Below are 12,745 nucleotides of genomic sequence, written 5' to 3' on the forward strand. Positions count from 1 at the left end.
TTTGAGCGACCCTAGTAGTAATGGAGACCTGGGTTCCATTTCCTGTTCCTTCCTACCACCTTCTGCAAGGCTGCTTAATTTCTTTTGAATTTTCTTGTTTGTAGGATATCAATTTGGATCCTTCTTGCAAAGGTACTATCAAGATAGAAATGAGTGGCAGAGTCACAATGCAGGTGGCATTTTACATCCACTGGAAGGTTCAGGCAGCATCACAGGAAAAGAAGACAGATGGGGTCAGCTCCATGTCTGTCACTAAGGCAGTGAATGAAACTAATTGAGGTCCTGCTTCTGTTCCTTAAGGGGGGGTGACCTGGGCCAATTTCTGATAGCTATCTGAGCTTCGGATTCTACCTCATGGGGTTATTGTCAGCATGAAGTAAGTAATAATTGATGCAAACACTTAACAGCTGACTCCCATTAAACATTCAATATATTCATAGACAGCAAAGACAGCAAAGCCTCACTGCCTGACCATAGTTTTATTGGTGGGTCAGAAAGGATGAGATTTGTCTGCAGACTGAAACAAAGAGAGTTGTTACCAGCTTTCACCACCTCGTCCCGCTCCATGTTTGTCAAGGCCAGTGACTCACACAGCTTTCCTCTCACTTCAGTAACTGTGAAGTCACCCTGGGGTGATGGGGGTGGTGAGGCCCAGGGCAGACAAAAGCAAGACAGTTTTTTACATGGCTGCAACGTCAGCTAGGCATGTTTTGCATTCTTCCTGGAAGGAAGTAAGGAAACAGAAATTAAAAATTTCTTTTCTATTGGACTGTTTAATGTACCTAATGTTTGACTTGCAGAGTGGAAGTGCTTATTCAATATTTTCATTTTGTAGGGACATGAGGTATGGCGTGAACTAGCTGGTTTTTGCTACAGCTACCCTCACCTTTTGTATCTGCTTCAATGCAAATTTGAGTTATTACATACACATCAATTGTGACGATTAAGCTATACTCATGAAAATGGGATTTCTGAAAAACACCTTGTGAATGATAAATTTTTCCATTATTTTACTTTGAAAAATTCAAATTTACAGAAAGAATGCAAGAAAATCCCAGGGAATACCTAGATTTACCCATTGTTAACTATTTTGTCACATAGGCTAATCCACTATTTTTGAGATGGAGAGAGCCGCATTTATATAACATGGGCTGAGTTTTTTGTTTTTGTTTTTGGTCAGTAAAAATGTTATGGGGATAGATTTAATTATATCGACATTGTGACTTTCAGGCACTCAGCTTCCTGGAGTTTTAGATTTGTTGCTCTATTTGGCTACAAGGTTGGAATATAAGGAATCATGTTTGCAGTAATTGTCAGATTGAATACCTCCTGCACCAAATATACAAGATACATTGTCTCTGACTTCAACAGCAACCGTGTAAACCACTACTCCCCATTTACCTATCTGTGGTCACTGGTACTTGAAGAAGTTGAGTCACTCAGCTGGTAAAAACAGATCTGTCTTCTTGAAAACAAAGCTCTTTCACAAAGGTCTTGGAGGATTCTCAGAGAGAGATTTTAATGCCAGCACAAGGAAGGTTTTAGTTTTAGTATCTAGGAGAGTTGCAATGTTAATTTCAGGTCATTTCTCTCAACCAAGGAGGTGCCCGTGGTAGAAGGTAGACTTTTATTGAAACCATAGCCAGGAGTTTAGTGACAGAAACTAAAGATGCTGAACTAAACATTCAGAGAGCCTGAGAAGACTCATTCTGGGGCAGCCTCCTAAGAGCTGTGTTTGGTGGGATAAATCACCCTGATACCCTCTCGTCTGTGAAATGGGGACAACAATATCTCTTTACCTGGGTTTTTGGTGAAACTCAGTTTTGCCAGTTGTGATGATCCTCATGAATTCAAGGAACTGATGCATCATTTTACCTGTAGGAAGGGGGTGTGGGGAGAAATGGAAGGAGGGACTGAGCGGAAAGACCAAGGTAAGATGATACAAATCAAGGGAGGCTTAGTTTCCTAAGGCTGGCAGGGAAGTTGACAGGGAACTCAGTCTAGAAAGAGAAGAAATCATCTTTAATCAGGTCCCAGAGAAGCCATATCCAGAACTTTCCTCCATGTGGCTGCAGGAGAAGGACGGTGGGTTTGAGACCCTCAGCAAACTTTTTTCCAGGCTGCGGAGCACCCTGGCACGGGCTCTGGTTTCCAAAGCACTCAAGGACACGTTTCCTTGCCCCTTGAGGCTGCAGGGGGTCAGGATTTAGACAACTCATGAGCGCGAAGGAGACTAAGGACCTCCTGGGTGACTTCCGTGGTTTTAGAAGTTTCTTCGGCACCAGGTGCCTCCCCAACCACGCCAGGACATTAAGCTGCTCCTTGCCGGGATGTCTCCTCAGGGCAGAATGCCCGAGTCCATGACTGTGAACCGGTGTGTCTAGGTGAACTGGCGCACACGGGTGCCTGGGCAACCAACAGAGCTTCACAGAGGCGGGGATGGTGGTGGCGCGAAGTCGAAGAACTCTATCCTTTTCTTTCTTCACATTTCCACTGAGATTTCGCCGGCAAATGACAAGAATTTAAAAAGTATGCTTGGTTTTTTCTCTGCGCTCGCGGGATTGTGGCAGGTCTTTTAGAGAGGGGATGGGGGTGGGGAGACAAACCACTGCGATCCCACCAGCTGCTTCTGGGGACCCCTGAAATCAGCAGCTGGAACTGACAGTTTGGAGAGCTTTCGGGCCTGGTCATTTAAGAATCGGGGATACAAGTCCCACCAACCTGGGGCAGGGGATGTCCGGGCTTTCTTCTAGCGGAGTGGGACCCCTCAGCCAGGACTGGCGCTGGCTGGGCGCCAGCCGCTGAAAGGTGCCAAGCCGGGCGCACTTTGCACTGCCGTTGCATGCGGACGCCCCGGGCGCGCTCTGTCCGCTTCGGTTGGCAGGATCGCGCGAGGCGGCGCGCGCCGTCTCCGGGACAGCCCGGAGCAGCGGGCTCCAGGGAGAAGCGAGAGCTCAGCGGCCAGGCGCAGGCTGGCGTGTGTCCGGTCGCATCACGCGGTTGTGCTGCGCTGTGCTGCGGAGCGCGCGCACTGGGACCCTGCGGGCAGAGCTTCCCAGACCACCTGGACTCCAAGCAACCCCGGGCCCTAGCGGTTCCTGCCGGCTGGGAGACGCCCCTGGCCCCCACCCCAGCGTGGCCCTGTCGGACAAGCAGAGGCTGGAGGAAGAGGAGGCGGCGCCGCCGGGACTGCCTCTTCCCCGCCCCTCGCGTCTCCTCCCCGCGCCACCGGGAAGGACAAGGGGACTGGGCACTCGGACCCCGGCCAGTGAGCGCCCGTGCCCCGGGGCCGCCCCTCGCACGCGCTCTCTCGCCACAAGCCGGGAAGCTCTCGCTTCACCCGGTGCTGGCCGTAGCCATGAGCCAGGACGCGGACCCCAGCGGCTCTGAGCAACCAGACAGAGATGCCCGCAGCGTGCCTGGTGCCCCGGCGCCCACAGCCCCAGGCCCGCGAGGGATGCAGCCACCTCCACCTCCGCCCCCGCCCCCCGCTGGCTTACCCCAGATCATCCAAAAGTAAGTGGAGGCAGCGGGGTGCGGGGGTGCTCAGGGGGGACACGCCCCGGACTCCCCCTGCTGTGGCTTCATCTCTCCAGTCCTTGCTAAACTGCACCCGGCCGCCTTGCGTTTGAAGTTTTCCTGCCCACTCTCCCGGCAGAGTTAGCGTCATTCCGGCTGTTTGTGAGGTTGCGGACAGGGGAGCCAAGTTGTTCGGGGAAAGTAATTTTGGTTTTCCTTATCCCATTTTTCTCTTCTTCAGGGACGGACCTGGATATTTTGGACTAAAATGGTTCAAGTTAGGGGACGTGGACCAGAGACTGTATTTCATCTTTCTGGTCCTAAGTGGCCACTGGAATGTATGGAGAGCCGTGCGTGAGTGTGTGTGCGTGCGTGAGTGAGGGTGTGTAAGTGAAATGCCGCCACCAAGAAATCGCTCTTAAGGTACCCCTGAAGTCAACCAATAACACAGGGTGAAGGGGGTGGTGAGTGTTTGTAAACACCATGTTTTGCTTCGCCCTGTAAGACGTGTTTATACTTTTCAAGGAGGCCCTTGGGAGGAGTTCGCCGCTGCGCCACCGTTTTCCATTAAAGTTAGCATCTCGCCATTCCAGTGCGACTTGCGTGATGAGTTTTCCGGCCGGCCTTCCCAACGCCTGAGTAGGTTAGGGGTGGTCCCCTGCCCCTCGAAACTCTTCCAGCGCACCCGAGGACGCAAAAGTAAATCCGTGGCGTTGTGTTCCTTCTTCCGAGATTTTGGTTGACAGCGTGAGGCCTAGAATATGTTGGTTTGTTTCAAGGATATTTGCTCTCCTAAGGGTTTCCCTCAGCTCGTAGTGAAGTTCTCAAAACTAGTTTCAGAAGTAGAGCCACGTCTGAATGGTGAGTGCTTCGGCAAAACTGAGGAAACTAGAGAAATAGACGCAAGTACAGCAAAATCAGCCTTATGGAACAGAGCAGACGTTTCTTTCAGCGCTGCTGCGTGGATGCTTTGAGTTATATAAACTTATGAAAATATAGTAAGAGAAATAACCAGTAATGGGATATAAATGGTATTTAAATAAATATTGTTATTAAGACTGATTTATGTAATAGAAAGAATAGTGAAAATTCAAGTTTGACATCAAAGAACGCTGGTATATTTCAGAACAAAATGGTTCCCTTTTTTTGACTGGCAGAGTGCAAAGCTCCGTTTATGACAACTTTTTGCTTTAATTTATTTTTATGTAGCTTTCAACTGCTAGCAACTTTCCAACTATATGAAAATTAAAGTATTTTATATTGTCATTCTGTTCCTAATTTTTTGCAGATTATTTCAGCTAAGACTTACTAAATATGATTGACAGTTTATGTACATTATTTTACAATTCTCTTTAGTTTTTAATATAAATATGAACCAATAGAGAAAAAAAATGTTTAACACCTGAAGTTCATTTACTAAAAAATATACCTAATTGACCAATTACTAATTGGGAAACATCTAATGTGCTTCTTGCTCGGCCAGTGTTTTGTGATTTAAGATTAAGCCGCACATTGTTTACTGAATTTGCTTTAGTGTTGTAAAATCGCCCTGCATTTTTCTATCGTTTACTTTTAATTAGGAAAAAACTAGGAGTTTTATGGTCACAGAAAAATCTTTGTAGATGGGTGTCTGATTATGAAATGTTGCCATGCTGAAAATAAATGCTATTTTATAGAAAACTGATAATTTAAAGTGTATGTCCCATTACCTCATATAATACATAATTTACCCTGTAAATTCATCCTCATTCTGAAAATTCAATATCAGGAATATCTTACTTTTAAAGGATGAGACTGAGCTTTTCAAAGATGGTCCCTTCTGCCAGTAGTACAGGATGGAGACCTCAAGAAGCACCTGATAGCTCTGCCTTGTTTTGCATTAGTGACAGATTAGTGTAGGAGCCAGATCCAAAGCCAATGAATATGCCCATGGGATTTGATATTTGTGCGCGTATCTTTCAAGGTATTTCTATATAAGGATGACTTGGGGGTTGTGCTCCCCCGTAGTCAGTGCCCACTGGAATTCTACTGGGACCAGGGATAACATGGCAAATGCTTTGCAGGTCCACCTTTAATGCGCTGAAACTTGAGCATGTTATTTTGAAACTGTGTTTGCATAATTTAATCTGAGCAACCATTTTTCTGTAGTTGTGAGGTGCTGTTTGCATCAGCCATCTTTGAGAAAATGTAGTGTGGAGATCGCCTTCAGCCGCAAAATGAGCTGTCGGCCTCTTGATTTGGAATTTTGTGAACTAGACCTTGGATGAAATTCCCCGCCAGTGGATTGAATAGGAAATAAATTTTATTGTGGAACCTGTATTTTTTTCTAGTGAGGTTATTATGTAATTTATAAGAGGAGAAGCTTTGATTTCCTTCACAATGGTTAAGATATTGGTCTTCATATTGCATAGCGTTTAAGAATTACAAGAATTTTTTCACGTCTTAATGTCTAGGTTTACTGATTTTCATTAATAACGGCTTTCATTTGGGGTAAAGTCAATGACTTGGTAAAATAATTGTCACGATCATAATAAAAACTATTTCCTATTCACATATATTTGGTCTTAAGAAAACTGCTGTATATTATATTTATGTCGATAAACACATGAGGTCTGATGATGAATAACGAAGCTGATTTTGGTGTTTGTTTTATGGAAGCCAGTCTCGGCACTTACGAAGATTGCATCGAAAGTTAATTTCTGTGGAGAGCTTTTGTTCTACTTAGGGATATTTAGTTTTTGTTTTTTTTTTTTAAATTGTGTTCTTGGCTTTAGTCAAGAATTGTTCATGACCTTTCCGCTCTTGTTAACTCCTGACTCCTGGCCAGTATTGGCATTATCTATAACGACTATCAGCAATGTTCAGACACACATAACTCATACCTTGTAAGATATTTGTTTTAAATGTACGTTCTCTAATTTGGCTGCTGTGGAAGTATTATCGGATTAAATGTAAAGTATCATGTAAGCCATTTGCGCAACACTTCTAGAGGAGATTTGGGATGAATTTAGGAAATCAAAATAATTTCAGGACTTAAAATGTATTCTCCATATTAGTAGAAATAAGACAACATCGACTGGTGTGTTTTGGTGAATTTTTTTTTTTAAGGTGTTATCTTCATAAACACTCACAATATTTTGTTTCCATGTTTTAATTTTGTTCTTTGAAATAAACCTAATTCTTAATTTATAAGAAGTTATTAACCCTAATGAACATTAGAAATTGAAATTTTAGGTTGTAGGTTTTAAAACTCTCTCTAGAATGAAAACAGAGCCACTCAGTTGTGTGTGAAATGTTGAAGACAGTTGTCAAACGCAACTATTAAGTGTACCACTAATCATAGTGAAAATTAACCAAATAAGCACACACACCATCTATGAGGTGAACAAACACATAGGTGATTTTCCAAGATTATGTGATTTGCAGCAAAATATTCCTGGCTAATGCATGATATTAGGTTGCATATTTAATTTGAGAATAGATGACTTAGTTATTTCTTTCCAGATTATTTTGATAAGCAATGAATAAAAATGAATAATAAAAATTGAAAAAATTGTGGGTTAGTATGTGATAGCTACTGTTACCTGCATGTGTTTGTGACTTGTGGGATATAAATCCAACTTTAAATTCTCAAGTTTATAATCTGCATGGCGTTAGTTACCCTCGCTGACTGTGTTCTCGCTGAGTGTGTTTTCAGAGCAAAGTACTCCCCTTGATTCAGAATAGAAAATATTACAAGTAGTCACTCTGATTGCAGATAATTTTTACAGACATTCTGCATTTGGGAAGATCTCCACTCAACTCTCAGGGAGGGATATGCAGGCAAGTTGTATGATGTCCATTCACTTTGATGGACATGCTGAAAATTACACCCACAATTGGGGGTGAAATAAGAATTTGCCAGAAGGGACATTATCTAACTCACACTCGGTCCCTTTCTGAAAAAAGGATGGAATTTCTAACATCTGTGCCAGTTTCTAACATCAGTTTGAGCCCATTTTTAGGGGAAACAGGGATACAATTGTAGAAAGAATTTTGACAATTTTAAATACCATCTTAAACTGCACGTAAGACAAGCATTCAGCAGGAGAAAACATCTGAGAGGATTAAGTGGTTACCCAAAACAGGGAAGGAGAAAGGGCGGGCTCTTTTTTTTTTTTTTTTTAGCATTCTGCAAAGTTTCTTTGCTTCTCTAGAAAGTCTCTTAAAAATTTTTTTAAAGAATATTTTGTTTGATGGTTTGTTGTGATAAGTACTTTTAGATAGTAAGTGTAGCTATCAAGTTATGAGTTTTTCTGATATGTCCAAAGAGATCAGTATTATGAAATGTAGTACATTATTCCCATTAGTCATGCTAAATGACTATACATATGGTGCACACAGGGCTGTTCTAATGCCAGGGGCGTAGGGAAAGAAAAGAAGAAAAATTTTATCACCCATTTTATTCTTCTGTACACTTATTCTTTTGCTACCTCCTGAGCAGTTAATCAAATTAATAATTTTAAAAGTCCAGATCTGTCAGTTGGAATGTTTTAGGATCTCTTTGTCTTTCTTTATAGTTACCAGGGGGAAAAGAAACCCCACCAGGATTGACTCACAGTGAAATGATCCCACATTATCCAGTTTCTTTCTCTCTCTCTCTCTGATTTATTTTTCTTGCGACTGTAGGATTTTTTTTTTTAACTCCAGTTAAAGTTATGTTTCTTTCCTGCCCACAGCAGCTAATCCTCAAGTAGACAAATCAATATAGCTCAATTCACATCTTTGATAAATAACAATCCACAGAATGTTGGAAACCAGGGTCTTATCAAGGGATAGGATTAAAATGGACTGAACTAAACGTGGAAAGCAAGAATGGAAGAAGCTTGAGATAGAGGAATTAGAACTCTAAAGAGAAATCCAGAGGCAGGGCTCCCTTCTCCTTTCATCACCTGGTGCCCCCTGTCAGACAAAAAACCGAGAGGATTCTCCTGTGCCTCAAAATCCCACTTAATCTGACTTTTATTTCCTGCCACAGTAATTATCTTGTTTCGGATGGCCTAACTGATAAGATTTTGTGTATTTTAACAGGGAAAGTTGCTGTGGAGCCGCAGCTGGTGTGAGTGACTGGTAGCTGTGTTTAGAATACCGTGCTGAAAAGTTTTGCAGAAAGTAAAGTGATCCGTATTCCGGAGTCAGAGCAAAGACCGTAATTAGTGGGTTGTAGAAAGGAGTTCATGGCATTTCACTCTCTGGTTAATGAACCTGGTTGGATCTTGGTGATATGTGTGTTATCCTGGAAACCTGATACTGCTTGTTCCCACCAGTGAGAAGACTGGGAAATCCTGACTTTAATTAAATAGGCACATTTTTGAATCAGGAATGTGAATTTGGTTTCCAACACCGCCAAGGGGGTGTTAGCGGTGGGGCTGATATTTTGCCTGGCTTGGTGGGTGGTCACTGTTTAAATTCCACCCAACTAAGGTTTCAGTCTTTGACATTTACAGACAGCAAGTTTGGGGACAAGTCATCACTGCCAGCTGTTTGAGAAAGAGGTGGAAGGGAAGGACTCCCCCCACCCCAATATTTTGTTTGTGTGTTTTGGTTATGATGCATATTTCTACAAATATGATGCATATTCTAGTATGATACAGTCTTTACAGAAGCAGAAGCTACAGCCAAGTTAATCAATCTTTTCTATATTCCTGCTGGCTTTTATAAGATAAATAAGTCCCTTTGATGGCAACTTTTCTAACTCACTGACAGCACATCCATCAGGGAGATGGTACATATTGCTTTGAATGCATTTTATGAACAAAAAGGGAGCCATTGAGCAACTTGCATGAGGAGGTGTTAATAACTTGTAGCTCAGTTTGCTGAATAAATCTTTCCATGTGTTCAGAAACAAAAGGCTGAGGCTCATGCATGGACAGGGGAGTGGTTGTCACTCCATAAAGATAGTTTTCACGCCACTTTGCCCTTCTTTTAATGTGGGTATTTGCTTTAAGGATGCACACATGAGGCCATTTGCTGCTGCCCTTTCTGTGCACCTGCTTTTTCTCGATCACAGTAAAGACCCATCAGTTATCAGTTGCCACTTCCCACATCTAGCCCAAACATGGAAACCACCTCTCACTGCTGTCTGGACACCTTAAATACTTTTCACTTTTGCAACTTATCTGAAGACTCTCTCCCAAATTTGTTTTTGGCTCTTATTCATTAGATCTGCCCTTAAACTTGACCCCCAGTGTCATGACACTGAAGGAGTAGACAGGGTAGTATGTATTTTAAAGTTACTTCATTTGATTTATTTAAAATGCATTATTGACTAGAGTGATTTAGGATCTGTCTGGTGTTGTCAAGTGTAAAATGAGCATCTTTTTTTCTAAATTAATTATTGGGTTTCTGACAAAAAGGGTCAGAGAGGAAAAGAAAACCCTGGATTGGGAGTGCGTGACCTGGACAAGCCAATTAACCTTCCTAATCCAGCCTCTCCAGGGATTGGAAATGATCGATGGCACTCCGGGAATATTGCTGAGTGATCATTCGTGTATTGTAGAATGCGTCCCCTCTCCTGCTATACACCTGATGAAATGTATTCCATCGCAGTTACATTTTAGTCGTGGGTACAGGTACATGTCTGTGAGATTGAGCACTCATGAAAACAGCAATAACCACAAAAAGTGAATTGAATGCTTTCTCCAGTAAGGTATGTTTGAATCAGTGACATAATTTTAAGTCAGAAGAGTAGATACCACTGTTGGTGAGAAAGAGGATGTTTTACATTGTTTCCTAGTCACTAGAAAATTTTAAAAGTGAAAATAATTATTTTTGGAATGTTAATTATTTTTGAATGTTAAAATGAATACTTGAGTTTGCAGAAAGAGCTCTGTTTTCAATTCAGGAGACCCAATAATTTTCATGTGTCTAAACTGGATTGTGTTAAACACAAGCAGATGGGAGTGTGTTTGGTGATGTCATTGCTTTTAAAGGCAAAAAACCTAAATACAAGACTTAGAGGCTCTTCTAGGAGCCTGGCTGCCACGCAGTCTGGACTCTGTAAACCGTGACGCGCAGTCAGACTGCCGCGTGGGCTGCAGAGACAGCCGCCCAGGGCTCGTGGCCTGAAAAACACTTTGTGAAGAGGTCGTGGTTGTCCAAAAGCTGGCCCTCAGGTTTCTCTGTGGGATCCTTGAGTGGAAGAGGCCGAGTGTTTCCAGAGCCTCCAAAGGACAGGTCTCCTTGCGCCCTGCGTCCTTCTGGGCTAACACGGTCACTGATTGTCTGGGTTATGGAGTGCCTTTATTTGAGTTTTTAAAGATTTTTTTTAACCTTCTGCATAAAAAGGGGAGATGAGCTGTGTGATCAAATTTTGACTTATAGGCTTTATGTTATATACATAGGAATATTTATTGCAGCATTGTCTAAAAGAACAAAAATTAGAAACCACCTAAGTGTTTCTTAGTTGAGAAAATAAAATCATTTGAATGTATTACAGTGTGTACCATTCAGCCATTTGAACAATACTGTTATATTTATTAATATGGAATATAAACCATATAATAATGTTAACTAAAAATAAGTCACATACAGCATGTCCACAGGGGTCTCATGTTTTCTAAAAAATGAGTATGGCTCTGGCTGGTGTGGCTCAGTTGGTTGGAACATGGTCCGCATACACTGAAAGGTCACCAATTTGATCCCTGTCTGGGCACATGCCTGGGCTGCAGGTTCGCTCCCCTGTTGGAGCCTCTCCTGGTGACAGCCAATTGATGTTTCTCTTTCTCTCTTCTTCTCTCTCTGAAATCAATAAAGATCAAAAAAATTATGACTTATACAGGTGCCTGCAAACCTGGAAAAACATCTAAACAACAAGTATAAAGATGTTAACAGTGGTTCTGACACGAGGTGATGCATTTATAGTGGTTTGTGCGTGTGTGCGGGAGCGCGCGTGCGCGCGTTTTATATACTATTTGTTTTCGTTAGCATATATTACTTTTATAATCAAAGAAAACTTTCCATTTTTTAGAACAAAGCTAGGAATAGACATTTCATATTGGTATTGGACTGTCTTTAAGACTCAGCTCCCATGAACGTTTTAGATGTTAGACCTGGAAGGCATCTGAGACCTGCTTTAGTACCAGCCCTCCTGTTTTTCTTGGAAAGGCAGATGAGCATTATAGAAGCCAAGTGAATTGTTCAAGGTCACACAGCAAGGTAGTAGTCAGGCCTGGATGGGAATCCTCATCTTTCTGTCTATTGCATTTTCTGCTAGGCTCCCCTTTTATCTGCCTGGAAATAGAGGAAAGTGAAATGGAGAACATTCTTAAACTGACTCTTTATCCACTGGCTCTAGTCTGTTCACATCCCCCAGGAGGATTACAAAAAGCATCCTCGGGTAAGCTGTGTCCTCCCATCCCCTCAGCCCCCATAGGTTACTGTGCAGGTGGCAGCAGACTGGGTCTCCCCACGGCATCTCAGGCGCTGCTCCATCCTGTCAAACAAGCTGAGCATCACATTGTCACCCCTCCCTCAACTATTTGATATTAACTTGCATAACCGTAATTCTGTTATCATATCTAAGGAAATTAATCTTACTCAAATAATTATTTCGAATAAATATCAGATTTCTCACTTTTTCAAATTGTCATAAAACGTCTCATATAGCTATTTAAAAAAATACAAGACTCCTCTGGTTTTGTATTTGTTTATGATGTCTCTTGTAATTTAGCAAGTATACCCGCCTTTTTCTGTCCTTCATGACTGAAGAGTCTAGGCCAGTTGCCTTGTAGAAGAAACCATGGTCTGGATGCGTGTGTTGTTTCTTCATGACCAGATTCAGGTTAAGCATTTTGGCAAGGGCAAGCAACAGGTGATGTGTGGTCCACTAAGTTTGATGCTTTGGTTAATGTGGTCACTGCCAGCTCTCTCCATTATAACAGGACATTTTGTGTGTGTGTGATTAGTAAGTTGTCTGTGGGAGAGTTACTGTGAGACCCTCTGAATATCCTGTTTTCCAACAAACTTTCATCTAGTGGTTTTGTATTTTAATTTGACCACATTTTATAAAAGCCCCTTGGGTGAAATATGTGGAACTGAAATGATAACTAAATATCCCTTTAGAATGGAAATATAGTTTAAATCTGAACGTCCTGAACATATGTTTGTATTGTACCAGCCGTACATATATCTGAAGCCTCTGGATTTTTGTAGTTCTGACTTGAAAGGAACTTACCTGATGGGCCAG

The 12,745-nt window shown here is 42.3% G+C and overlaps 1 protein-coding gene across 1 annotated transcript in view; it reads left to right on the forward strand.

Moving 5' to 3' along the window:
- Positions 1-2,946: 2,946 nt before the first annotated feature.
- The window catches only part of RBM20 (RNA binding motif protein 20), a 180,255-nt gene continuing 170,456 nt past the window's right edge, over positions 2,947-12,745 (forward strand). Inside the window, exon 1 of the mRNA XM_090278575.1 lies at positions 2,947-3,516. Within this exon, the coding sequence (XP_090134701.1) occupies positions 3,359-3,516 (158 nt within the window). The 5' untranslated portion in view covers positions 2,947-3,358. The remainder of the gene's footprint in view (positions 3,517-12,745) is intronic.

This window comes from Furipterus horrens, unplaced genomic scaffold (genome assembly GCF_987537825.1).
Source record: "Furipterus horrens unplaced genomic scaffold, mFurHor1.1.pri manual_scaffold_5, whole genome shotgun sequence".
Taxonomy (NCBI): domain Eukaryota; kingdom Metazoa; phylum Chordata; class Mammalia; order Chiroptera; family Furipteridae; genus Furipterus; species Furipterus horrens.